The 26,151-nt window shown below is 37.4% G+C and overlaps 1 protein-coding gene and 1 pseudogene across 1 annotated transcript in view; one reads left to right on the top strand and one right to left on the bottom strand.

Annotated features, from left to right (window-relative positions):
- The window catches only part of WIF1 (WNT inhibitory factor 1), a 71,663-nt gene extending 67,271 nt beyond the window's left edge, over positions 1-4,392 (bottom strand). The window contains exons 1-2 of the mRNA XM_003906726.3: positions 3,878-4,392; positions 3,250-3,389 (exon numbers count right to left, since the gene is read on the bottom strand). Of these exons, the coding sequence (XP_003906775.1) occupies positions 3,250-3,389; positions 3,878-4,025 (288 nt within the window). The 5' untranslated portion in view covers positions 4,026-4,392. The remainder of the gene's footprint in view (positions 1-3,249; positions 3,390-3,877) is intronic.
- Positions 4,393-23,621: 19,229 nt separating this feature from the next.
- On the top strand, positions 23,622-25,037 carry LOC101005996 (annotated as a pseudogene).
- The last annotated feature ends 1,114 nt before the right edge of the window (positions 25,038-26,151 follow it).

Below are 26,151 nucleotides of genomic sequence, written 5' to 3' on the forward strand. Positions count from 1 at the left end.
TAAATTTTTATTTATGTCTGTGCTTATTTCCTTGGCATGAATCTCTGGATGTAAAATTGTCCAGTCAAAAAGTCTATATCCTGCCTTTTGCCATCAGAGTCTAACAGCCCTGCAAAAAAGTTTACATGCACATCAGCAGCATATGATAATGCACTGTTATCCACATACTAAAACCACTTCTAAAAGATCTGACCAAGTTGATGTGGGGAAATGAATTTCACTGTAATTTTTATTTGCATTTGTTGGAAGTGGAACATGAGATGCATTTTAAGTGGCCCAAGAACACTTTGGGTTACTGTAATGGTCCCCCATCTTTTGGGCCCCAGGGGCTGGTTTTGCGGAAGACATTTTTTCCATGGACCAGGAGGTGGAGGAATAATTTCTGGATGCTTCAAGCACGTCATATTTATCATGCACTTTATTTCTTTTATTATTACATTGTAATATGTAATAAAATAAGCATACAACTCACCATCATGTATAATCAGTGGGAGCCCTAAGCTTGTTTTCCTGCAACTAGACGGTCCCATCTGGAGGTGATGGGAGACAGTGACAGATCATCAGGCATGAGATTCTTACAAGGAGTGTGCAGCCTAGATCCCTCGCATGTGCAGTTCACAATGGGGTTCACAATCCTTTGAGAATCTTATGCTGCTGCGGATCTGACAGGAGGCGGAGCTTAGTCAGTAAGGCGAGTGATGGGGATCATCTGTCAATACAGACAAAGCTTCAGTCACTTGCCTGCCACTCACCTCCTGCTGTGTAGCCCAGTTCCCAACAGGCCATGGACCAGCACTGGTCTGTGGCCCAGAGGTTGGAGACCCTTCGTTACTGGACCAATAATTTATTGGAAGTAAGTAACACCTTACTGCTTCTGTAAGGTCTTCAATCCTGAGGTTATTTTAATGTTGTCCACATGTTGCTAAAACACTTAAATATAAAATTTAAAACTTCATTAATCAGCTATGTGTTTTGTTTATGTATTGCTGAAATGCCTAAACATTTGATATCATTTGGATGAAATAATCAGATAATGAAATGAAATTTTCATTTTCCATGTAAATGTTTTGATGTGGTTTGGCTTTAGCCATAGATGTTTCAAAATACTTAATTGGTATTGAAGTCATTTTTCCCATCTTCAGAATTTCTGTGCATTTCAAAAATGATGGTGCTGGGATCACATAACTTTAGTGAGCAAAATTAGCCATACTTAAATGATATTAAAAATAAAAAAATAATATTTTAAAGCATCTTGCTGCTTGGTATTGTGTAGATTATTCCCCCTTCCCACATTTTCCTCAGAAAGCAGATTTTATGTAGTAAGTTGTGGTAACCTATTCAAAGCCGAATGAGTAGAGAGAGAAAGGTAGTAATTGAGGTGCTAACATTGTCCTGCATCATAAGATCATCCACATAGGTGAGCAACACTCAAGCAGGAGAAAAAAATATTACAAACTTCATCTTCATGCCAGTTCCACTCTCCTCCCTAATCCCCTACAGGACATATTCCCAAGATTGTATGACATGTCAGTCCATTTTGTACTCACCAATATGCCAATATTTGCACACAAGCATTATACTATTAAGCAATAGGGGAGGCAACATGGAATTTAAGCCTTTGCTTCAAATTCTATTCCTCAGCAAACATAAGTGAGAAAGAGATAGAGAGAGGAGGGAGGGAGGGAGAGAGGGACAGGGGAGGAGAGAGAGAGAGAGAGCGCGCGAGAGAGAGCTATTGGCACTTTCTGCTTCTCCTACAGTTAACCAGTTACCAAATCCTTTCAGCTGGAGGGGTGCAGTTCAAGCTACCTTTTAGTAGTTCTTATGAACCCATAAAGGTATAGGTTAAAAAATGTCTTTTCAGAAATATAGAATTAATTGGCCATTTAGTTAATGACCATCTGATGAGTGGTCGGCCACAAGTAAACAGATTCAGCTGAAAAGGAGATAATGAAAGGCCATTCATTGGTTTATTACTGATTTCACAATATTCCCCACTTAATTGTTTATAAAGTATCTATGAAGAGGGACTTGTAGGGAGAAAAGGAATAATTTCCCTACAGAGCAATAAAAACCTCAATGACCCTATCTGCAAAATGGGGGTATTAACAGCAGATGACTTTCCTGTTATAAACCTCAATGAATCCAAAACCTCAATTTTTTTTTTTTAACCACATAGCAATGGAAGTGTTGAAGGGCCTAGATTTGATCTATTTCAGAAGAAGAAGAAAAAGAGAACAGACTCGAGGGGAAAAAGACAGCTAAAATGGTCATGTCTATACCATAACAGGTAATTAGAGGGAAACACAGTGGTTTCTCAATTCAAAATAGTTATTTTTTTATAAAGTGTTTTCTGTATCACATTCTTCTTGAAAATAATCATTTAAGGAACTTTAGAATAAAAAGACCTCAAAATGTGGTTTTAATTATAATTATAATGATTTTCATAGTAGACACATTTTACCAACTAATAAGCTAAAGAATTTATTACTTACCATTTGTCCTCTAAAGTAAATTCTCCAATTGTACAAAAGAAATTAAATTCACATAAGCATTTTATTCTTTCTTTCTAAAATTAGAAGCCATAAAATGAACAAAAGGTAACATATAAAAGATGCTAATGTGCTAAGGAATAAAAGGAATGCTTCTTCATAAAAAATAGATTGCAGTTTTCTTTTCCATATGAAAGCATTTAAAATGGTAACTTGAAAACATAGGCTGCAACATTTTATAACTTTCTTACATGACACCTTATGGATCTAACTTCTACCAGAAATATGCAACATTCATATTCCAGTGAATAACATTCAACATACTGGCTTTTTAAAAGTGCACAGTGTCAGAAATACTTATAGACTTTAAAATTTGTTGTAAAGTATAAAGAATGTCACAAATGATTAGAAACTACTATGGGAAAAGAGTCTTTTAAGTATGTTAAATTTTAATGTCAATGATTACAGAAACACAGTGATGTTGGTATTGGAGATCTTTATATTTCCAGCAGCCTCAGGACACTGAGTCTTATCAGAATAGTGGGCTTAGGCACATGGCTTACTCTTTTTTTTTGAAAATCATTAATTTATATGGCAACTTGAAATAAATGGAAATTAATTCTTTATTTGCTTTGGCAATCAGATGAGAAATTTCTCTTAATAACTGTAAAATGTGCCAGGCTACATACTGTACAGTACTATTTCCACCTGCCATAAGGCAGTGGAAATATTAAAGGGTAATTTTCTCAGAACTTACCTGCCCTGCAGCTTGCCAGGTAAAATTCATGGAATGGATATTGACAGGAATAGCTGGCATTCTCTGTTGCGCTTTTCTGAAATCATGTGTAAAAGGTGCCATTTTCCCCTCTGAAACAATCAGGATATCTTCTTCAAATCCTGGTTTTTAAAATAATACAACGATCAAACCAGGTAGACTTGAAATCATCTAAATCAGAAGTTTCAAGCAAAAAGAAAACTAAATAATTAGTATGGGTCATTTCTGTTCACAAGGCATCTGCCTTCGGTACCATCAGCGCTACTAAGATTAATTGTCCTCCGTGGACGATGAGAATGATGTCAACAGACCCATGCTTTCAGGGAAAAGGGATGGACATGGAGTTAACCGATGCAAACAAATGCTGGGTGCATCTAAAAACGCAGGGCTATAAAAATTAACAACAGCACGATCAGAACACTAGATCAGCTTTGGTTTCTTAAAAGAGAAGTTTATAAGCTTTCAAATGGAAAATCTCTAATTAAAAGGTGGGAACACTCTTTTATGGAAATTAAGTTTTAAAATACACGAAATGCAGGTATCCCTCCTTCTTGAAGAGTGGAGAGAGGAGGACACAGGCAGGGGAAGGCGCTGGACGCGGGGGCCTTACCTATGAGTACTCTCGCCTGGTGAGCATCGATCCACAGGTACAGGCTCTCCTCCCGCGGCTGCCCGGCCTCCGCCCGCAGTGCCAGCAGGCACAGGAGGATGCTCCAGAGCCAGAGAGCGGCGGCAGCGAAGGCGCTCCTCCGAGCCATGCTGCTCAGGACCTCCTTGCTGCGGGGGAAACTCCTTGTGCCGCACCTACGCAACCTGGGGCCGTCAGATCCTCAGCTGCGCTGCAGCTCCCTCAGCCAGAGCTGTTCCCGCTTAGACGGCTGGGAGCGTCGCTTCCCAGCCTGGGTGCCAAGGAGCCTGCGAGAGCAGGAGGAGGAGGGGGCAGGCAGGACGGGGGAGGCGGGGGGGAACCAGCGGGCGTGAGCCGTGCAAGAAGATGGGGCGCGGGCGGGAGTGGGGGTGGCAGAGACGTAAGACTGGCAAAGCTGGCGAGGCCAGCAGTCAGCGGGGCAAATAGAGCGAGAACAGAAGAGCGGGAAGGGCTGGCGCAAGCGAGGTGCGAGCGAGTGGTGCCTGCAAAGCCCGGGCAGCCGCCACTTGGGGGCGCTGTGGGGTCCCCCGGGGGCGGGGCCGCGCGGGACCCCCGAGTTAGCGTTCACAGCGCGGTGAGCCCAGTGGAGCGCACGCGAAGTGGGCGTGTAGGGCTGGCGAACCCGGAGAAGGGCACTCAGAGACCCCTGGGACGTCACTCGCCTCGGGCCAAGGGAGGCTTCGGGGGAGGGAAATGGGGAGAGCAGACAATGCTGGGCTTGACTGAGCGCTGATGATGGTGATGGTGAACAGGGTGATGACTCCTGTTCCTCCTCCGGCGCTGACTGAAGGCGCAAATTGCCCATCGTCTCCCTTTCAGCCGGCAGGATTCCTCTCTCCGCCAACCCTGTGCGCTCTGTTCTGCGATTGGCTGACACTTTGCGCGTTCCCAAGCAGCTAAAACTCGAGGCTCCACTGTCCCGTGGTCTGATCGCAGGCGCTGGCCTTGGCTCGAGGGGCAGGGCGTTCAGCTGCTACTTGCCCAGCAGTTGGGGAGGCCCGTCTGTCTCCCTGATAACGCGGCAGTGCCCGGAAGAGTGCCCTGGGCCCTGGATGATAGCTGTACCCGACCCTCCGGGGTAGGGCTCCACTAACGTCGTGGATATCTTCACGTTTGCTGATATTTTTTAGAAGTTGCTGAATTCGGCCCGGCTCACGCCTGTAATCCCAGCACTTTGGGAGGCCAAGGCGGGCGGATCACCGGAGGTCAGGAGTTCGAGACCAGCCTGGCCAAAGTGGTGAAACCCCGTCTCTACTAAAAATGCAAAAATTAGGTGGGCGTGGTGGCGGTGACCTGTAATCCCAGCTACTCGGGAGGCTGAGGCAGGAGAATCGCTTGAACCAGGAGGTGGAGGTTGCAGTGAGCCAAGATCGTGCCCTGCACTCCAGCCTGGGCGACAGAGCTAGACTCCGTCTCAAAAAAAAATCAATCAATCAATAAAATAATATATTTTTTAAAAATTGCCGAATTCACAGGTGCATGGGGGCAAAACCAAGGCTCTGGCCTCGTCTGTGAGAAGCATGCTTGGCCGGCAGTGGTCTGCAGCATAACCTATCCACCTGGCCCAACAGAAAGAACTTATTTTTGCCTCCTGCCTAATTCCTTGGATGTGCAAAGAAAACGGAAGCAAAAGGGTTTTTGTTTGTTTGTTTGTTTTGTTTTTAATTAAAAAAAACTTAGAAAGTCTTCGGACTCAGAAAAGGTTCATTTACTCGTCTTTGTTCTTTAGTACCCGATGCTGTGACAAATGCCTCAAGGATCAAATGTCTGGGGCTGGGCGTGGTGTTTCAATCAGTCCTTTGTAGAGTAGCAGATGCCTCAAGAGGGAAAAACAAACAGAAACAACAGAAGAGAAGCCGGACATGTGCAGGCATCAAGTTAAATCAGTGTTAGGTTCTAAGAATATAGATTTCCAATAAGGAAATATTTACAGCTATACAACCAACTAATAGAAAAAAAAGGAAAAAGGAATTAGATAAGAAGTCTATGACTGATTTGAACTTGCAGTGTATTAATTTTTAAAGTACTTTTATTTTAAGTGCTTGCTTACTCCTCACAACTCTTAAGTAGGTACTACTATTATTCTCATTTTACTGATGAGGAAAGAGGGCTCAAAAAGTCCAGTAAGTTGACTGTGGATATCCAGCTGGTAAATGAGAGTAAGGGTTCAAATCCCAGACACTCTGACTTCAAAGCCCATTCTCTTAGTAACTTATACTTCATAATGATAAATAAATCATAATTAAGTCTGTTTGCATTCAAAGCTTTGCAGTCATTCTTCCTTTAAAATAAAAATATTTACCTGTTTTCCAACATTTCATTATTTTTTATTTCTGTGAACATTCATGTATATAATGTATGAACATTAGGCTACTTTTAAAACACTTTAACGTTGTAATGCCAGTGTCACCCAGGTAAAGATAATAATTTCACAGCACAATAGGCATTTTCTTTGACTTGGAGCGTGTGGTTTTAATTTAACATTTTTTTCCTAGTTCTGCGCAAACCTCTATGGCTCTTGGTGCAAGGACGCCCTCTACAGGTTTTCCTAATCAAATACTAATTGAGAAGTACTCATACAATTTATTTTTTGGTGCAAGAAAAAGAGGAACTCAATTCTCTCCTAATTTGGTTTCCTCTAAGTGAAATTCTTCTGCAGCAGTTGAATTTGGTGTTGATAACAATGGCAATCTATCTTGCTATAAGCACATTTTTTTCCTTCCAGAATGGTTATTTTCTGTTTACTTCCCTCCAGCAGAGGACACTTAGAAAAACAATATTCTATTAGAGATAGATAAAGAAAAATGTTATTTAAAAATTTTTTGATATAAGCTCATTTGGTTATTAAAGGAGAGGAAGGAACATATGTTGTGTTATACAACAGCAATTTTTAAGAGTAGCAGCATGGATCTTTTTGTCGGGAGGTCCATCTCTAAGAGATGAATCAGGCTTGACTCTCCTTTCTGTTGTTAAGGAGCAGTTAATATAGCTATTTCATTAAGAATTAAGTTTTTAAATTTCTTTAAACAAACACGTGACAATATTTACTAGCATATGATAAAAACTTGGAAATAATGTGCTTGGCAAGTCAACTTCATTTCATTTGAAAATTGTGCCATTTATTTTCCAGTTCATTATGCTTCCTTTCCTTGTGCGATTCCCTCTCACCAATTATGTGTGCAGGCAGCTTCATTTATTTGTTCGTTAACTCATTTGCTTATTCAACAAAGATTTATTAAACACCTATTATGTGTAAGACATTGACCTGGAAATTATAGTACAAATAAAACATGATCATAGCCTTCAAAGTGCAATAGAGCTACTAAAATAAGTAAGACAAGCACCTAAACAGATGCAATACAAAGCAGAATGTGGTGATTGTTGATAAGGCAGAAAGACTGGAAATTCATAGAAGAAATCTTGTATCTAGAATTCTGTACATTTGTTCATTCATTCATTCATTCAAAATATATTTACCCAGTGTCTGATGTATGCCCTATATAAGCACAGGGGATAGAAAGGTAAGTGAGAAGACAGTCCTGCTCTCAAAGAACTCTCAATCTAACAAGAGAGTGTGTTGAGAATAAACAATAGGGAGGAATGAATGTCATGGTGGGAAAATGCACAGGGTATTTTGGGACTGAGGAAAATCCCTCGAGGCAGACTGAGTTCTGGGAACACTTTCTAGAGTAGAGCATACTTGAGCAGTCTTGAAGGTCAAAGGGTCAAAGGGGAGTTGATCATGCAAGGGGGAAAGATAAGGAACACCCATGCATAGACAATGGCAATAGTGAGAGCAAGAGACATGAGAAAGAATGGCACCATGCAGGATCTGCAGGTGCTGACCCTGTAGTATGATGAGCCTGGAATGGGAGGGGGAGGGAGCACCTGGGGATAAAGCCCAAAATGTAGGTAGGACCTGGTTATGGAAGATTGTGCTGAGGACAATTCTAAATAATTTGTTTAGGGTTGCTGTCCTCAAAGAGGCGAGGCGTAACTCCTCACTCCTGAAGTGTGGGATGTGCAGAGTGACTTCCTTTTATAGCGTGCAGTGTGGAAAGTGGGGAAAGTAACAAAGCTGACAAACACTACTTCAACTAGGTGATCAAGAGCATCAACAGTGATGAGTCATGTGGATAGTATGTGCCCTTGATACAATGTGATGAGAATGGTACTTTATCTCTGTGATCTTGCTCCTGAAAACCCATAACCCCAGTCTAGTCACAACAAAAATATCAGAAAAACCCAACTGAGGGACATTCTACAAAATTCTGATCAGTATGCCTCAAAACTGTCAGTGAATAAAAAAGGGAAGTATGAGAAACTCGTAGCTAAGAGGAACCTAAAGACACATGACTACCAAATGTAATGTGCTATCCTGTACAGGATCCAGGAATAGAAAAAGGACATTAGGTAAAGCTAAGGAAATGTCAGTCAACTACTACTAACACTGTATCAATATTGGCTCATTAATTGTGACAAATGTACCATTCTAATGTAGAATGTTAGTAACAGGGAAAGTTGGGTGTGGGGTATATGGAAACTCTCTGTACTATCTTTGCCATTTTTGCTGTAAATCTAAAACTGTTCTAAAATATAAAGCTTATTTTAAAAATTAAAAATCAAGACTTGAGTATGTTTAAAAAATCTTAGCTGCTGACATTTGAAAAGCAGATTTTTTAATTAAAAATTTGATTTCTGGCTTCTCTTGAAAATGTAGAGATCTGACAATATTCCCTTCTGACAAAGAATCAGATGGTGTGAGTAGTGGCTGCCCTTCAAACAGGGCTAGTGCACCCAGTCCTTACAGTTGCACTACTTTTCCACCTAGCATGCTTTGCTCTTTTACCTGACCATCTAGGCTTCTATAGGCTCCTGAGTTTGCCATGTGTGTCCTGGAGACCTGGAGGAACAGGGAAGACGATGGTATCTGAGGGGGCTGAAGCCAGTGCTCATCTTGGAAGTGCAGTTGTGTGGGAACCAGGGCAAACACTGCTCTAGGGGTAGGTCTTGTCAGTGTCCAGCCATTCACTCACCCAGGCAAGTTGCCAGAACTATCTTGGTGATTGCAGGCATTGGGACTGAGACTGGGGCATATCAGCTGCACCCTGAGCTGTGTCTTGGAGAAGGAAGGAGCAGATACCCCTCTACTACACTGCTGTGGAGAGGGAGACACAAGATAGTAAATGAAAAGGGCAAGTTGGCGAGGATTATGCTTTAAAAACTCTCTTCTTATACAACTATATATAATAGCTATACATAACTATGGATAGACTATAACTGTCTGTCTATTCTATAATGTCTGAAAGTTTATATAACAAAATATTTCCAGTGGTTACCTATAGGAAGTAGGAACACGGATAGGGAATTATTTTCCATTTATGCACAAATATTTTTCTGATTCATAATAAAATGAGCCGATGCTTTTGTAATTGAAAACCATTTTTAAGAAGAGAAAAAGGTTGTTTTATGCCTGTTTCAGTCGGTTTCTCCTGAAGTAGGCAACTGTCAACACCTAGGTTAGCACCTCTTGCTATGCAGCTTGCACACTTTACCACTTAAGAACTGCACATCACAACACATGACAGCTCATTACTGAAGCACAGCATGACTGGAGCATTCCTCATCATCCTATGTGACATTCTTGCCCTTCTTTCTTCACATGATGGCATTGCCAAGCAACCTAGTATATCTTGTCTTCCAAAAACCATATCCGTTCTTTTTTGTTCATCCATGCTGTTTTATCCTTATGACATTTAATGAAGGTTTTTTTTTATATATGATAAGGAAGAAAGGGAAAACAATTTCATTGCCCAATAGTGGAGGAATGAGAAAGTAAATTAGAGTATCTCCATAGGAAGAAGTATTATTGAACTATTAAAATTGATGTTCTGACAGATATTCAACCATGAATCTATCACCACAATAAAGATAATAGATACTACCTATCACTCCCAAAAGTTTAACAAAATATACACTTTAAATATGTGCAGTTTATTGGATGTCCACTATATTTAATTAAACCCGTTTCAAAGAAATTTTTTAAAATAGTGTTTCATCAGGAAGAAAAAATGGTAAATTGAACTGTATTAAAATTAAGAACCTGTTATCAAAAGACAGTATTGAGAGTGAAAAGACAAGCCATAGAATGGGAGAAGATATGTGGATGTATGAGACTCTTATCCAGATCATATAAAGAATTTCCACAAATCTACAAGAGAAAAGAGAGTCCAGTAGAAAAATGGTCAAAGGCTTGAACAAAGAACATACCTAAATACGAATTAATACATTAAAAATGGCAACTTCATTAGCCATCAGAGAAATGTGAATTAAAACTACAGTGAGAAACCTCTTCAGACCCATCAGAATGGTTAAAATGAAATAGAAAGAATATATGAGGTTAATGAGGATATGAAGGTTAGTGAGCGTATGAAGCAAACAAAACTTATATACTGCTGGTAGTAATGTAAATTGGTACAACCATTTTGGAAAACTGAAAAGAAGTACTAAAACTGAACCCAGCAATTATACTCTCAGGTATAAGCCCAACAAAAAAAGATGTCTCTCTCTCTCTCTCTCTATATATATATATATATATAGTCATCCAAAGTCATGCATAAATATGTGTGTGTGTGTGTGTATATATATATATATATATATATATATAGTCATCCAAACACATGTTTATAAAATCCCTGTTTATAATGGCACTAAAATGGACACAATCCAAATATCTATTGACAGTGGAATGGATAAAGAAATTATTACATACTTATAAATGAAATATTACATAGCAATAAGAATAACAAATTGTATTAGTTTTTGTGATTAAAAGCAATGGTAAAAAGTCGCAATTACTTTTGCCCCATCCTAATAATTACAACATTAATGACTCTTGAAAACATCATGTTGAGTTAAAAAAGCCAAAATGTACATACTTTGGTTTTAAATATGATTCCATATTTTAAAAATTCAAAAATATGAGAAACTAACTTATGATATTAGAAATCAAGATAGTAATAACCTTTGAAGAGTGGTAATGATTGGAAAGGACATAAAGGAGGCTTCAGTGGTACTAATAATGTTTTGTTTCTTGATTTGAATCTTGGCTACATCAGAATGTTTCCTTTGTGAAAATTCAGTAAGTTGTCCACTTACGATTGATGTACTTTTCTATATGCATGTTATACTTTAATAAAACATTTATTAAAATTAGAAAAAATCATGAATGGGCTAGAAGAAAACATGGGCAAATGTACTTGTAAGTTTAGAATGTGGAAGGCCATTCTAAGGAAGACAAAAACTATTTTTTAAAGATATATAAATTTGGCCAGGCGCAGGGGCTCATGCCTGTAATCCCAGCACTTTAGGAGGCTGAAGTGGGAGTATTGCTTGAGCTCAGGAGTTTGGGACCAGCCTGGGCAACATAGTGAGACCCCCATCTCCACAAAAAAGTTTTAAAAATAGCCAGCTGCGGTGGCATGGGCATGTAGTTCTAGCTCTTGGGAGGCTGGGGTGGGAGGATCTCTTGAGCCCAGAAATTTAAGGCTGCAGTGAGCTATGATCACTTGCTACACTCCAGCCTGGGCAACAGAGCAAGATTATGTCTAAAAAAAAAAAAAAAAAAAGATGTATAAATTTGACCTGAAAAAGTTTTAAAAAGCTATGTAGGAAAACCCACCATAAACAAAATACTAGGGAAAATATCTGCAAAAACATGACAAAGGGAAAAGTATGCCATCCAGTAGAACAATGGACAAGGATATAGATGATTAACAGAAACAGAAAGACAAAAAGATACTTCATTCATAATGAAAGAGAAATGTTGTTTTGTTTTACTGATTGCCCAAATATAAAATACTGATAAATATAAAATTAAACAAATTAAAAAGTAAATACACATAAATATTATCAAGAATATAGGAATCAGATAATCTAATATATTATTGGTGAGAGTGTAAATTGATTCATCGTTTTTGGAGAACAATGCTCTATTTCCCAATATCCATAAAAATTCAACATCCATATATCCTTTGACTCAATAATTCCACCGCTAGGAATATGAATATACTTGAAATATACTGACTTCTTTCTATTCTAAGTTCTAGCCTTCTACCCATTCCTACAATCAGAAAGTTATCACAGACACAGACATCTTAGAACACAGACACTTGAAGCACTAAAAAATTCCATGAGTAATAGAAGTCCTCTATAAAGGAGCTTAATTCAGAATAAGCCTCAAATAATGAAATGAGACAATTCTGACATATTGCTTTGATGAGGCCATTTTGCCTGGAGTGGGAGTGGGCACACCATATTCACCCATCCTTTTGACAGAGTTGTTTTGGTGTCAATAGGAATGTGACTGCCACTGCCACAAAGGAACCCTCATTTCTTCTTTCCTGAGATTTTCTGTGTCTGATGAGGCTAAGGAATGGCAAAAAGCTGAGGGGTGTGGTGAAAACATCTAGTTCGTATATTATGTGGGAAAAAATATTGAAAATGTGGTCTATAAACATTCTAGAAACAAATTTAGGTAAGCATTTGGCAATCTTTCTAAACAAAAATATTAAAGCCAGAAGCCACATAAAAGATAGTCTGTCATCTATCTTTGCCTTTTATGTGGCTTCTGTATATGTGCATATCTATATATCTATATCTATTGACCTGGATATAGTACATATCTATATAGATACCTCTATTTACATAGATACAGTTATATAAATATAGTTATTGGTGTAGGTATAGATATACTCAGTGATTCCAGCAGGAAAACGTTAAAGGATTAATTAAACAACATTAAAGAATTAAAGAAACAACATAAATGGATACATGATGTCCTCAGGGGAAAATGTTGGGTTAAAATCCCTAATATAAGGCAATTCTTGCCAAATTTTTTAAAAAGAGATAATTTTTAAAGAAAATGATTATCTTTAAAAATCTTCAATATATAGGCACTTGCTTTATTTTAAAATTAAGCTTCAAAAGTAATTAACAGTAAATTATTAGTAGATGAAAAATGCTTTAAACTTTATCATACAATTTAGATAAGGTCTCATCAGATGAGTCTTTTGGTTACAGCTCTCTTGGTCCTGTGGGGACCTCAATGAGGAATGTTGTCTGACACTGGAAATAGGAGACTTGAGAATATTTTTTAACAAATTTTGACAAAAGAATTTTTTTTTAAAAAGCTTTATTTATGAGACATTATTATCATCAAGAAAGGAGAAATTGTCTTTCTAATTGCCAGGAATTAAGATTTAAACCAAGTCCCTTGATTTAGCTCATAATAGAACAAACGACAAATAAACAAATTGCCTACCAAAGTACTCTTATACCCTGAGCAGCATTGGAAAATTAGCCCGATAAGGAAGGAAGGAAGATAGGTAGTATTCTTATCAAGATCTGGGCAGATCTTTCACGAATAAATCTAACTGCAAGGCCAAGCTGGATATTTCTTGATTCACTTTAGGAAGGTAGATATTAATATTTTGTAGTTAGCTGATGAATGTTTTGACCAACGTGAGTTACTAAGTTAGACTCCCCTCCCTAACTTTTCTTCCAAATTATCCAGATTCAAGTACAAATTATCTGGGTAATGTAGACAAAATAAGAGGTTTGGTCTTACTTATACAACCAGCAAAATCAGACAGACCTTCCAGGAGGATCTCATCCATCTACTCCTCCATTTTGACTATATCTTACTTCTCTAGTGCCTTTGTTAATAGCACATGTGCTTCATGATAAAGAACCATAGTTCTGGATAAAAGGTTGAATACTGCATGTGATGAATTTTTTTTATTTGTATGTTGAGTACTTGAGTATGTAAAAATAAAACTGATCTATATGTGACTTTAAATAAATTTTTAAAATTTGTAAAAGAAACAATGTTCATCAAAATTAAGTAAGATATACAATGAAATGCAATATTGCAGGTTAAAATGGTGTTTAATTAAATTTGTTGACACACAGAAAACAATAGATGTTAGTGTGAATGCATGAAAAAGGAATGCTTATAACATTGTTGGTGACAACGTAAATTAGTGCAACCTCTACGGAAAACAGTGTGGAGATTTCTCAAAGAACTAAAAGTAGATCTACCATTTGATCCAGGAATCCCACTATTGGGTATTTACCCAAAGGAAAATAATTTTCTTTTAAAAATAGCTTTATTGAGAAATAATTGATATACAAAAAGCTGTACATATTTAATGTATACAATTTAAAGTGTTTGGACATATGGAAACACTTGTGATATTATCACCACAATTAAGGCAATGGACATATACAGCATCTCCCAAAGTTTCCTTCTGTTCCTTTGTTTTCGTTTCTGTTTTTGTTTTGTGTATGTATATGTGTGGTAAGGACACTTAATATAATTGTTAAGATACACCCTCAACAAATTTAGAAGCGCACAATACTGTACAGGCACTATGTTGTACAGCAGAGCTCTAGAACGTATTCATCTAGCATAACTGGAACTTTATACCCATTGAACAACTCCCCATTTTCCCCATTCCCCTGCCCCAGAAACCACTATTGTATTTTTTGCTTCTGTGAGTTTGACTATCATAGATACCTCATGTAAGTGGAATCACATGGTATTTGTCCTTCTGTGATTGGGTGATTTTACTTGGCATAAATGTCCTCCACGTTTATTCACGTTATCACAAATGATAGGATTTTCTTCCTTTTTAAGGCGGAATAATATTCTACTGTATATATTAAATATATACAACATTTTCTTTATCCATTCATCTGTTAATGGGCACTAGTGTTGTTTCCATATCTTGGCTATTGTGAATAATGCCACAAAGAACAAGGAAGTGCAGGTATCTTTTAAAAACAACAACAGTAGGCCAGGCGCGGTGGCTCATACCTGAAATTCCAGCACTTTGGGAGGCTGAGGTGGGTGGATCACGAGGTCAGGAGATCGAGACCATCCTGGCTAACATGGTGAAACCCCGTCTCTACTAAAAATACAAAAAATCGTCCAGGCATGATGGCGGGTGCCTGTAGTCCCAGCTACTCGGGAGGCAGAGGCAGGAGAATGGCGTGAACCCGGGAGGCGGAGCTTGCAGTGAGCCGGGATCTCGCCACTGCACTCCAGCCTGGGCGACAGAGCGAGACTCCGCCTCAAAAAATTAATAAATAAAATAAAATAAAAACAACAACGGCAACAACAACAAACCCAGAAGTCCTGTTTTCAACTCTTTTAGATATATACTCAGAAGCAGAAGTGCTGAATCACATGGTAGTTCTATTTTTAATTTCTAAAGGAACTTTCGTACTGTTTTCCAGAATGACTGCACCATTTTACATTCCCACCTACAGTGTACATGGTTTCCAATTTCTCCACTTCCCTGACAATACTTGTTATCCTTTGTGTGTGTGTGTTTTTTAAATAACAGTCATTCTAAGAGGTATGAGGTTATATCTCATTGTGGTTTTGATTTGCATTTCCTTGATGATTAATGATGTTGAACATCTTTCATATACCTGCTGACCATTTGTATGTCTTCTTTGGAGAAATGTCTGTTCAAGTCCTTTGCTCATTTTTAAATTGGGTTATAGGTATTTTTGTTACTGAATTGTATGAGTTCCTTATGTATTTTAGATATTAACCTCTAATCAGATTTATGGTTTTCAAATATTTTCCCTCATTCCATAGGTTTTCTTTTCACTCTGTTGGTTGTTTCCTTCACTGTACAGAAGATTTTTAGTTTGATGAAATCCCACATGTCTATTTTTAATTTTGTTGTCTGTGCTTTTGGGGTCAGATCCAAGAAATCATTACCAAGACTAATATAAAGAAGGCTTTTTCTTATGTTTTCTCCTAAGAGTTTTACAGTTTCTCATCTTATGTTTAAGTCTATTTTCTATGTTTTACGTTTTTAGGTTTCATATTTAAGTTTTATATATATATTATTTCATTTTATTTTTTATTTTTATTTATTTATTTTTTTGAGATGGAGTCTCGCTCTGTTGCCTGGGCTGGAGAGCAGTGGTGTGACCTCGGTTCACTGCAACCTCCACCTCCCAGGTTCAAGTGATTCTCCTGCCTCAGCCTCCTGAGTAGAAGTTTTATATTTAATCCATTTTGAGTTGATGTTTGTGTATAACATAAAGTAAGAGTCCAATTTCATTTTTTTAATGTGGATATACAGCTTTGCCAGCATCATTTGTTGAAGAGATTACTCTTTCCCCATAGTGTTTTCTTGACATTTTGTTGAAGATCATTGGCAGTATAGGCATGGGTTTATTTCTGGCCTCTATATTAAGTTCCATTGGTCAATATGTCTGTCCTTATGACAGTACCATACTGTTTTAATTACTGTAGCTTTAGCATATATTTTAAAATAAGAAAGTGTGATAACTCCAGCTTTGTTCTTCTTTCTCAAGATCTCTTTAACTGTTTGGGTTCCTTGTGGATGAGTATGAGTTTTATAATTTAAAACAATTTTTGTAAAAAAATGACAGCAAGATTTCGGTAGAAGTAGCATTGAATCTGTAGATCACTTTGGGTAGTATGTACATTTTTAACAAGATTATGTCTTTTAATCCATGAACATAGGATGTTCAATTATTTGTGTCTGCTTTAATTTCTTTCATCAATGCTTTGTAGTTTTCAGTGCACAAGTCTTTCATCCCCTTTATTAAGTGTATTTCTAAGTATTTTTTTCCATTTGATGCTATTGTCATTGGGATTGTCTTCTTGATTTCCTTTTTGGGTGGTTTGTGATTAATGTATAGAAATGGACCTGACTTTTGTTTGTTGAATTTGTATCCTGCAATTTTACAGCTTCATTTATTAGCTTCAAGAGTTTTTTTTGTTTGTTTGTTGTTTTTTATTTTTCCCATGTGTGGTGTCATTAGGGTTTTTATGTATAAGATTATGTCATCTGTAAACAGGGAAATTTTATTCCTTTTTTTCCAATTTGGATTCTATTTATTTATTTTTGCCTAATTGCTCTGGCTAAGACTTCTATGTTAAATAAAAGTGGCAAGAGTGAGCATCCTTGTCATGTTTCTGATCTTAGAGGAAAAGCTTTCACTTTGTCACCCCTGTGTATGATGTTAGCTGTGGGCTTGTCATATATGGCCTTTACTATGTTGAAGTATATGGCTTCTATTCATAGTTTGTCACTCATCTTTATGAAAGCATGTTGAATTTTATCAAATGCTTTCTCTAAATCAACTGAGTTAATCATGCAACTGTTATCCTTCATTCTGTGTATGTGGTGTATTACATGTATTGATTTGAATATGTTAAACCATCCTTGCATCCAGGGAAACAACTCATTTGATTATGGTATATGATCCTGTCAGTGTGCTATTACATTTTGTTTGTTAGTATTTTGTTGAGGAGTTTTGCATCTATATTCTTCAGAAACATTGGCATGTATTTTTTTTTCTTGTATGTCTTTGGCTTTGGAATCAAGAGAACACTGACCCCATAAAATAATTTTGGAAGTGTTTTCTTCAATTTTTTGAAAGGGTTTGAGAAGGATTGGGATTAATGTTTCTTTAAAGGTTTGGGAGAATTCACTAGTGATGCCATCTGATTCCAGGCTTTTCTTCACTGGAAGGTTTTTAATTACCCATTTAATCCTCTTAGTCATTATTGGTCTGTTCAGATTTTCCAATCTTCACGATTACATTTTTATAGGTTGTACGTATCTAGGAATTTATTCATTTCTTCTAGGTTATCTAATTTGTTGACAAACAGTGATTAACTTTGAATAGTTACGTTACTTGAGATTTTCACTTGTTTCTTTATGTTGTTTAATTGTAATATCTAAATCTTTTACATTCAGCATGTATAAAGAAGAGAAAGGAAAACAACTTCACTTTGTTTAAAAAATATTTAATTTTTTTCAGAGAGAGGGAATCTAAATTTCATGTTTCCCCACAAATGATGATTGTTTTGGAGTCTGCCAGAGCATTATTAAAGGTCAGCTATCAATAAATTTGATAAAGTCAAGGCTTACAAAGGCCTCTCTCATTTTTCCAAGAATACCAAGGAACTGAATCCTCTCTGGAGCCTTGTTTACAACATATTATAGTCTACAGAATTTCACCTTCTCTTTGGGCTCTTAATACCATTTGGGAGTCAATGTAGTGTCATTGAAAGAACACAAACTGTGTAATCAAGACTTCTTCCACTTCCCCTCTCACCTCCTAACCTTCAGTTGAGTATGTATTTGAGGACTCATTATTTGATTATTTACTTCAGCTCAGATTCACTTCTGGCTTCAAAGTACCCTGAAATATAATACACTCTTCATGAGTGTCTGTTAAATATATATTGAGAAAGTTAATTCAGTGTTTGGTTGGTGCCGTCTTGAAAGTTACTAGTTTCTTTCAAATTACTATAGGCAGTCTGTGAAAATTTACTCTAACTCAGGTTGTTCTGATAATATAAATGCCTGCGACATTCATCACTCATTTGTATGGACCCACATAACTTATTCCCAAGAGGTGTTTGTTCTGCCTTTTGGAGATTGCAATAGAAAGTTTTGTATATTGCAAATAGAAAGGCATTTGCTCTGCCTTTGTGATAGACAATGGGGGCACAGGTCTAGGTTCATCAACCTTAGCAGCACCAACTAGAATCTTAAATAAAGCAATGTAACTCTAAAAACCCTTTCCATACGCTAAAAGAAAAATCTTTATAATTAAAAAACTTTTTACCAAAGACCTTATATATTGTGAAAGTTGCCTTATTGATTACTGACAATCCCACTTTATCATGGCATATGAGTCTTTTAATGTGCTGTCAAAATCAGTTTGCTAATATTTTGTCTAGGATTTTTGCATTTATACTATTCAGAGTATTGACCTGTAATTTTATTTTTAAATAAGAGTTGAATTCAGCCAGGTGTGGTGGCTCACTAATCCCAGCACTTTGGGAAACCAAGGCAGGCGGATCACTTGAGGTCGGGAGTTCGAGACCAGCCTGACCAACAAGGAAAACCCCCCTCTCTACTAAAAATACAAAATTAGCCAGGTATGGTGGCACATGCCTGTAATCTCGGCTACTCGGGAGGCTGAGGCAGAAGAATTGCTTGAACCCGGGAGGCGGAGGTTGCAGTGAACCGAGATCACACCATTGCACTCCAGCCCTGGGCAAGAGTGAAACTCTGTCTCAAGAAAAGAAAAAAAAAAAGGTGTTGAATTCTGTGTCTTGCACTCATTCTTGAGAATACTCAAGTTTGCTGAGGCATTTTGCCCTGGACCATCTGAACATGATACATTTCCTTTCCATGTATGGGAAATCAAACAATAACCAGATTGTGTGACTGGCTTCATTCAGATAAATACTGAAGAGCATTTGTGCCAGTGATAACCTTCTTCTTAGAAAATATGTAATTACAGAATTTTAAAAGGAAATCTTCAACATTTCAAGGGAGATCAGCTAATTATGAAAGGAAGACCTAATGAGGGGACAATACCTTGGCAGAGTTAACACTAAGAAGTTAGTTTTGTGCAGATGAATCTAGTCTTATTAACTTCCAAGTTGATCAGGACGACAGAGATTGTTTCAGGCTAAAAAATACTCAGAACTGGTATAAACAAAAATGATTATTTATTAATCTCTATTTTGTGTCTTTATGTGTGGTCAGTCAGTGGCAGTTACAAGATGAGACACAAGAGAAGCTCAGGAAAACAAAATTTATTGTACTCACAGGACTCAGAAACAGGAGGCTCAGCAAGCCACACAAGGTCACATGTGAGGGAGAGCCTAGGCTATGGCCTTTATTGGAGCTTCCATGGGAGAGGCAAGGCAGGGCAAACAGCCTAGGATTGGCTGTTTGAATAATTTCAGGAGGCTCCAAACTTTAAGGATAGTCCTTAGCTGCCTGGTACCTAGCCCTGCAATGATTAAAGGAAAAGAATATTTCTTCCTAGGATGTAAGGGTAACAAAGATGAGGTGTGGCTCTGAAATGGTTGGTTTGCATATCAAAGGCATGTTCTTTTTGCTATTTCTATGAATTATCTTGGCCCCAGGAGGAGCAGTCTCTCTACAATAAGAAACATTTTTAAGCTGTCAAAACATTATAGTTTAGAGAAAATAAATAAATATAAACAATACAATATGCAATATGGGAAATCTATTTCTAGAGACTAGAACACGAAAGTAGCACTTCAAGGCATTCCTTTCCTAGTGTGAACTTATCTGAGAAATTCAACTGGTAATCAGGAGATTGGCGAACATTAATCCAGGATGATTATCCGGCATGAGATTACTAGATGGCAAAAGAGATACTTCATCTTGGCCAGTGGGTCTCAACTGTAGCCCACCAGGAAGAATTTTAGAAATTTTTTGGTTGTTGAGACTGGAGAGTACTTTGGGCTCTTACAGGTATAAGCCAGGGATGGTAGATGTCTTGCTATGCTTGAGATAAAACCATACTGGAATTGTCCCAAGTCTACACGTTTTTTGATTGCCCCAGTGGAGATTCGTGTAGATGAAAAACCTATTCATACATAGCCGAACGCTAGAAACCTAACTGCATTTTGCATTAAAAAACACACCTTTTTTTTTTTTTTTTTTTTCCTGAGACAGAGTTTCTCTATGATGCCCAAGCTGGAGTGCAATGGTGCCATCTCACTGCAACCTCCGCCTCCTGGATTCAAGCAATTCTCCTGCTTCAGCAAAGAAGCTGGGATTACAGACATGTACACTAAATTTTCCAGAACTACAACTCTTGTGGATAATAAGATTCTCTGAAAAGTAAGAAAGTAAAATCCTACTTGGTTTTGTTCTGATCCTTACCAAGAATTGTTCATATTTCATAAAAATCACATCATCACACCTCCGTTTTTTTCTTTTTATTTTCCTGTATTTTTTAATGCAGAACAGCTTCTGATCTTGTTACGTCCCTTAAAATGAAAACTTTTCCATCAAAGTAGATGTAAGCATTTCATTCCTTCACTTGTGCTCAACCATTTTCATTGTGAATACCTGTTATTTTATTAATTGAATTTTTGCTTCTTTTATTTATGTTAGAGTAGTATATTGATTTTTTGTATTTATATTTGTCAAAGTAGATAAATATTATTTACGGATTCTATTTGAAGATTATAAAGAGATAAGAGCAGAATATCTGTTATAAAAAGGCAGCTTTGGCTCATCCTGTAAAGTCTATATACTCTATGATTCCATTTATGTGACATTCTAGAAAATCAACAGAATGGGGAAGACATCAATGGTTATCAGGGACTAAAGGTTTGGGGGAGGGTTTGATTACATAGGAGTAGCATGAAGGAATTTTTGGGGGGGAAGTCAATGTTAACTGCTGTGAATCTTGACTATTGTGGTAATTACATGACTACTTGCAGTTGTCAAACATTATAGACATATACACCAATAAAAAAGTGAGTTTTATTGTATATAAATTTTAAAATAAATTTAAATAATTTTAAAAACTGGAGGATAAACAGAAATAAAATCCAGAAAATAAAAAAACCAAAATGGTGGCATTGAGTCTCATGTTAAAAACCACTGAATTATGCCTTTGAAACCCATGATGACATTCCTGCCTCCAGAAACAGTTCACATCTCTAGTGAATGAACTACTTTATTCCCGTCAGGGCCAATTTCATTCTCCTGTGACTAGTGTCAGCTATGTGGAGAAAAAAATCTTTTTTTATTGAATTCGTAGTAATGAATGAACTATATTTCAACCAAAGCCATCAACGTATTGGCAGTTAGAATGAAAAATTCTAGTGATCTTTTTATTATACTATATTGCCATACTAGTTTTGTGCTAAAGTGGAAGAATACTGTGAGTTCTTAAGTTTTTCCATTCATTGCCAGCATTACCCCTCTAAAGTAAAATAAAATACCATTACTCATATTATAGTGCCACCTGAGTTTACTAAGAAAGTAGGAAAAAAAAAAAAAAGAAAAAGCGATTTTCTTAATAACATTAGCATTCACATTCCTAGAAGAAAAGTGTACTGTAATGTCACTTCTATTGACAGAATATACAAGTCTCTTGTGTTTTTATCAGGTGTTTACAATAGGTCAGTGTTTTGGCTAGGGTGTTTAATGCTTTTTGCCATTTATAGTATATTCTGTAGCCTTCTAAAACTGCTTTGGGAAATTTTAACATGTAGAAATGTTTAGTTCACTTATTGCAGGCAATTAAAATAGTTAAGGGAGGAACATTAGCTAATAAAATGTCTTAATTTGGATAATATCCAAATAATAGGTGTCACAATGATGAATTAATAGCTCTTTAAATTGACTTGCCAAACAGCTATTCAACCAATTAAGCCACATGAGTAACTAGCAAGAATATAACATTTAGATGACTATTAATTGGTACCTATGCTAAGAACCTGTAATTCAAATTCAGTATGTTTGGCTTTCTAAAAGAAGAACCAAATAAATATTCATTTAATAAATTTGCTTCATAGCAATTGACACTGGAATTGAGTGTGAATTCAAATATTTTAGAAATAATAAACAAAATGTATCTTTATGGATTGTAAACTGAATCATGGATTTGAAGGCAGGATCAGAGTTCTTCATGCCCACATTGCACATTGCAGTATCTGTGGCACATAGCCTTCAGGAGGTATCCTACTTCAGCTACTCATGACTGAGTTTGCAATCATCCTGTCCACCATCAATTTAAAATTGGTAGTTTCCATCTAGCAGGGGAGTGAGTGGGGTAGAAGTATAGATGAAATAAGATTGTCCGTGAATACTCAGTAAGATAAATATAAACTGAAACTTCTCCTGCTAGTTATGATGGAATAACTGGTACTGGACTTGTCCTCCTATTGCAAACAACTAGAAAATTGGACTATCTGAGGGGACGGGGAGTGGGGAGGCTGAGGCAATTGTAATTTGTAGAGCAAAGAACTTAGAGAATAGAGCTGTGGAAGGAAGGAATGAAGGAAGGAAGGAAAGAAAGAAAAGAAAGAGAGAGAGAAAGGAAGGAATGGAGAAGAAAGAAAGGAAGGGAGGAAGGGAATAAGGGAAGAAGGAAGGAAGGGAATAAGGAAGGAAGGGAAGAAGGAGAGAAAGAAGAAAAGATAGAAAAATAAAGGAAGGGAGGAAGGAAGCAAGAAGGGAGAAAGGAAGTAAGAAAGGATGAGAGGAAGGGAGGTAAGAAGGAAGAGAGGGAGGGAGGAAGGAAGGAAAAGAGGAGGGGAGGAAGGAAGGGAGGAAGGAAGATAGGAAGGGAGGAGAAAGACGGGGGAAGGAAGCGAGAGAGAAAGGGAGGAAGGAAAGGAAGGAAGCGAGGAAGGAATGAAAGAAGAGCTCAAGGAGTCTGTGTAGGACTCACAGACTTCTGAACATTTTTAAGGGGAAACTTCACAATGCTTTTTAAAGAACCACTGGAAAGCTATAAACTGAAAAATTCCCAGAGCACCCACAGAAGTCGGAGACATTTGGGCCGGGCACGGTGGCTCAAGCCTGTAATCCCAGCACTTTGGGAGGCCAAGGCAAGCGGATTATGAGGTCAGGAGATCGGGACCATCCTGGCTAACACGGCAAAACCCCGTCTCAACTAAAAATACAAAAATTAGCTGGGTGTGGTGGCGGGCACCTGTAGTCCCAGCTACTTGGGAGGCTGAGGCAGGAGAATGGCGTGAACCCGGGGGGCGGAGCTTGCAGTGAGCTGAGATCGCGCCACTGCACTCCAGCCCGGGCAACAGAGCGAGACTCTGCCTCAAAAAAAAAAAAAAAAAAAAGAAAAAAAGAAAAAGAACCAGGAGACATTTGAGTTCCAACCAATCAAAGTGAAAAAACCTTATTGAACACCTGGGGCACTTGTTAGAGACTCCAGAAGGATAATCCTTTAATGGTAGGGTTAAACTAGCTCTAGAGTAAAGGGTTCCCTAGACCCACCCTGACGAAGCTTTCCAAAAAGATTTAAAAGAATAAAGATAATCTACAGGTAAACTAACTCCCTTCAAAACAAAATTCAAACACTTTAAAGAAAAATTTTCTTCTGGAGCCATTGCTGCCAAAAACATGCCCAAGGTCAATTCCATGGGGCCAGCTAGCCTGAGCTTGCTCACCTTCAAAGTCTATGCAGCTCCAAAAAAGGACTTACCTCCCAAAAATCCCATGAAGGCTGATGAGCTTTCATTCTACTTAGTTCCCAAGGGTCAATATAAATATGTGGAGGAGTTAAGAACCCAGCTGGAAGAAAGCATCTCTCAGCTCCGACATTATCGTGAGCCACATACAAGTTGGTGTCAGGAAACATACTCCCAGACTAAGCCCAAGATGCAAAGTTTGGTTTTGTGGGGATTAGACAGCTATGAATATCCCCAAAATGTATCCTCTGGGTTTTTTTCCAAGACTTGGTGCTATAATTTTGCTGGCCTTGTTGGACTCCTTTTGGCTACAGGTTCAAACATAAAGAAGCTGGTGTATCCACCTGGTTTCACAGCATTAGCTGCCTCTATCTATCATCCACAACAAGCCATTGTGTTTGCCCAGGTCAGCGGGGAGAGATTATATGATTGGGGTTTACAAAGATACATAGTCATAGAAGATACATGGAAGGAGCACTTTCAAAAGCTAGGAAATGAGAATTCACCTATAAATAAGAAGAAAATGCCATGCTTTGCCCATTTTAATCAGTTACAGGTAAGCATTGGAATCTCCTTACAATAAACCAGGGCTTCTACAGAAAAATGGCAGAGAAGTCAGTATTGAATGTATTAAATTTGCATTCTTCTTCAGGAAAATCTATATCAGGCCTCTGTTATCTTGAGTGATGCTGTCCTACAAGCAAACTAATCTGAAATCCTTTCACCTAGAGATAATGAACAAGCCTTAGAACTCCTCATTCTCATGTTGCTATTTATTTACATAATTAAAATCCAAGTAAAAGAAAAGAAAATTTTAAATGCAGACATTTAAAGCCTAAAATTTGCATACTAAAATCAATATACAAAAAAGTATTAATAGGCATGTGAAGAAGCAGGAAAAAGTACAGGACAAATGAATCAATAGAAAAACACCAAGAAATGACAGCAATAATGAAATTCACAGATAAGGACTTTAAAACACCTATTTAAAATATACTCAAAAATTTAAAGGAGGCCGGGCACGGTGGCTCACACCTGTAATCCCAGCACTTTGGGAGGCTGAGGCAGGCGGATCACCTGAGGTCAGGAGTTCAAGACCAGCCTGGTCAATATGGCAAAACCCCGTCTCCACTAAAAATACAAAAATTATCTGGGCATGGCGGTGCACACCTTACATCCCAGCTACTTGGGAGGCTGAGAATCGCTTGAACCCAGGAGGCAGAGGTTGTAGTGAGCCGAGATTGCACCACTGCACTCCAGCCTGGGTGACAGAGCAAGACTCCATCTGAAAAAAAGAAAAAAAAATGTAAAGGAAAATATGAATATAATGAGGAGAGAGATGACACATATAAAAATAATACAATTGGAACTTTTACACTGAAAAATGCAATATCTGAAATGAAAAAATTAATCGGACGGGTTTAAGAGTAGATTAGATACTATAGAAGAAAAGATCAATAAACTTGAAGGCATAGCATTAGAAATTATCCAAACTGAAGCATATAGAAGGAAAAAAGAAAAAATAGGGCCTCAGCGATATGTGGAATAATATTATGCAGACTTTCACAAATGTATTTGAATTTCTGAGAAAAGGGAGGGCAGGAAGGCAGAAAAAGTATATTTGGAAAGATAATTTCTGAAATATCTCCAAATTAGATGAAAACTATAAACTCATAGATCCAAGAAGCTCAACAAATTGCAAGCAAGATAACTCCCCAAAAAACTATACCAAAGCACATCTTAAACTGCTAAAAACAAGTGATAAAAAGAGAAAAATCTCAAAAGCAGGCAGAGAATAAAAGACACATTACTTACAGGGAAATAAACTTAAAAATATCTGCTAGAAAAGAATGAATTTTACAGTGCCAAAAGAACAAAAAGAAGTCAATCTAGAATTCTACATTCAATGATAATGTCCTTTGATAAATTAATATGAAATAAAAAATTTTCAAACAGACATTGAAAAAAATTATCACCAGAAGAACTTCATTTCAAGAAATACAAAACGACGTCTCAGGCTGAAGGAAAATTAAAACCAGAGAGAAATCAGAAGTGCTAAATATGTGGATAAATATAAAATAATATTTTCTCTTTTTAAAATTTCCTTGAAAAAGAATTGACTTTTTAAAGCAAAGATAATAACAATGTATTGTGAAATTCATAATAC

The sequence above is a fragment of the Papio anubis genome, chromosome 9, assembly GCF_008728515.1.
Source record: "Papio anubis isolate 15944 chromosome 9, Panubis1.0, whole genome shotgun sequence".
NCBI lineage: Eukaryota > Metazoa > Chordata > Mammalia > Primates > Cercopithecidae > Papio > Papio anubis.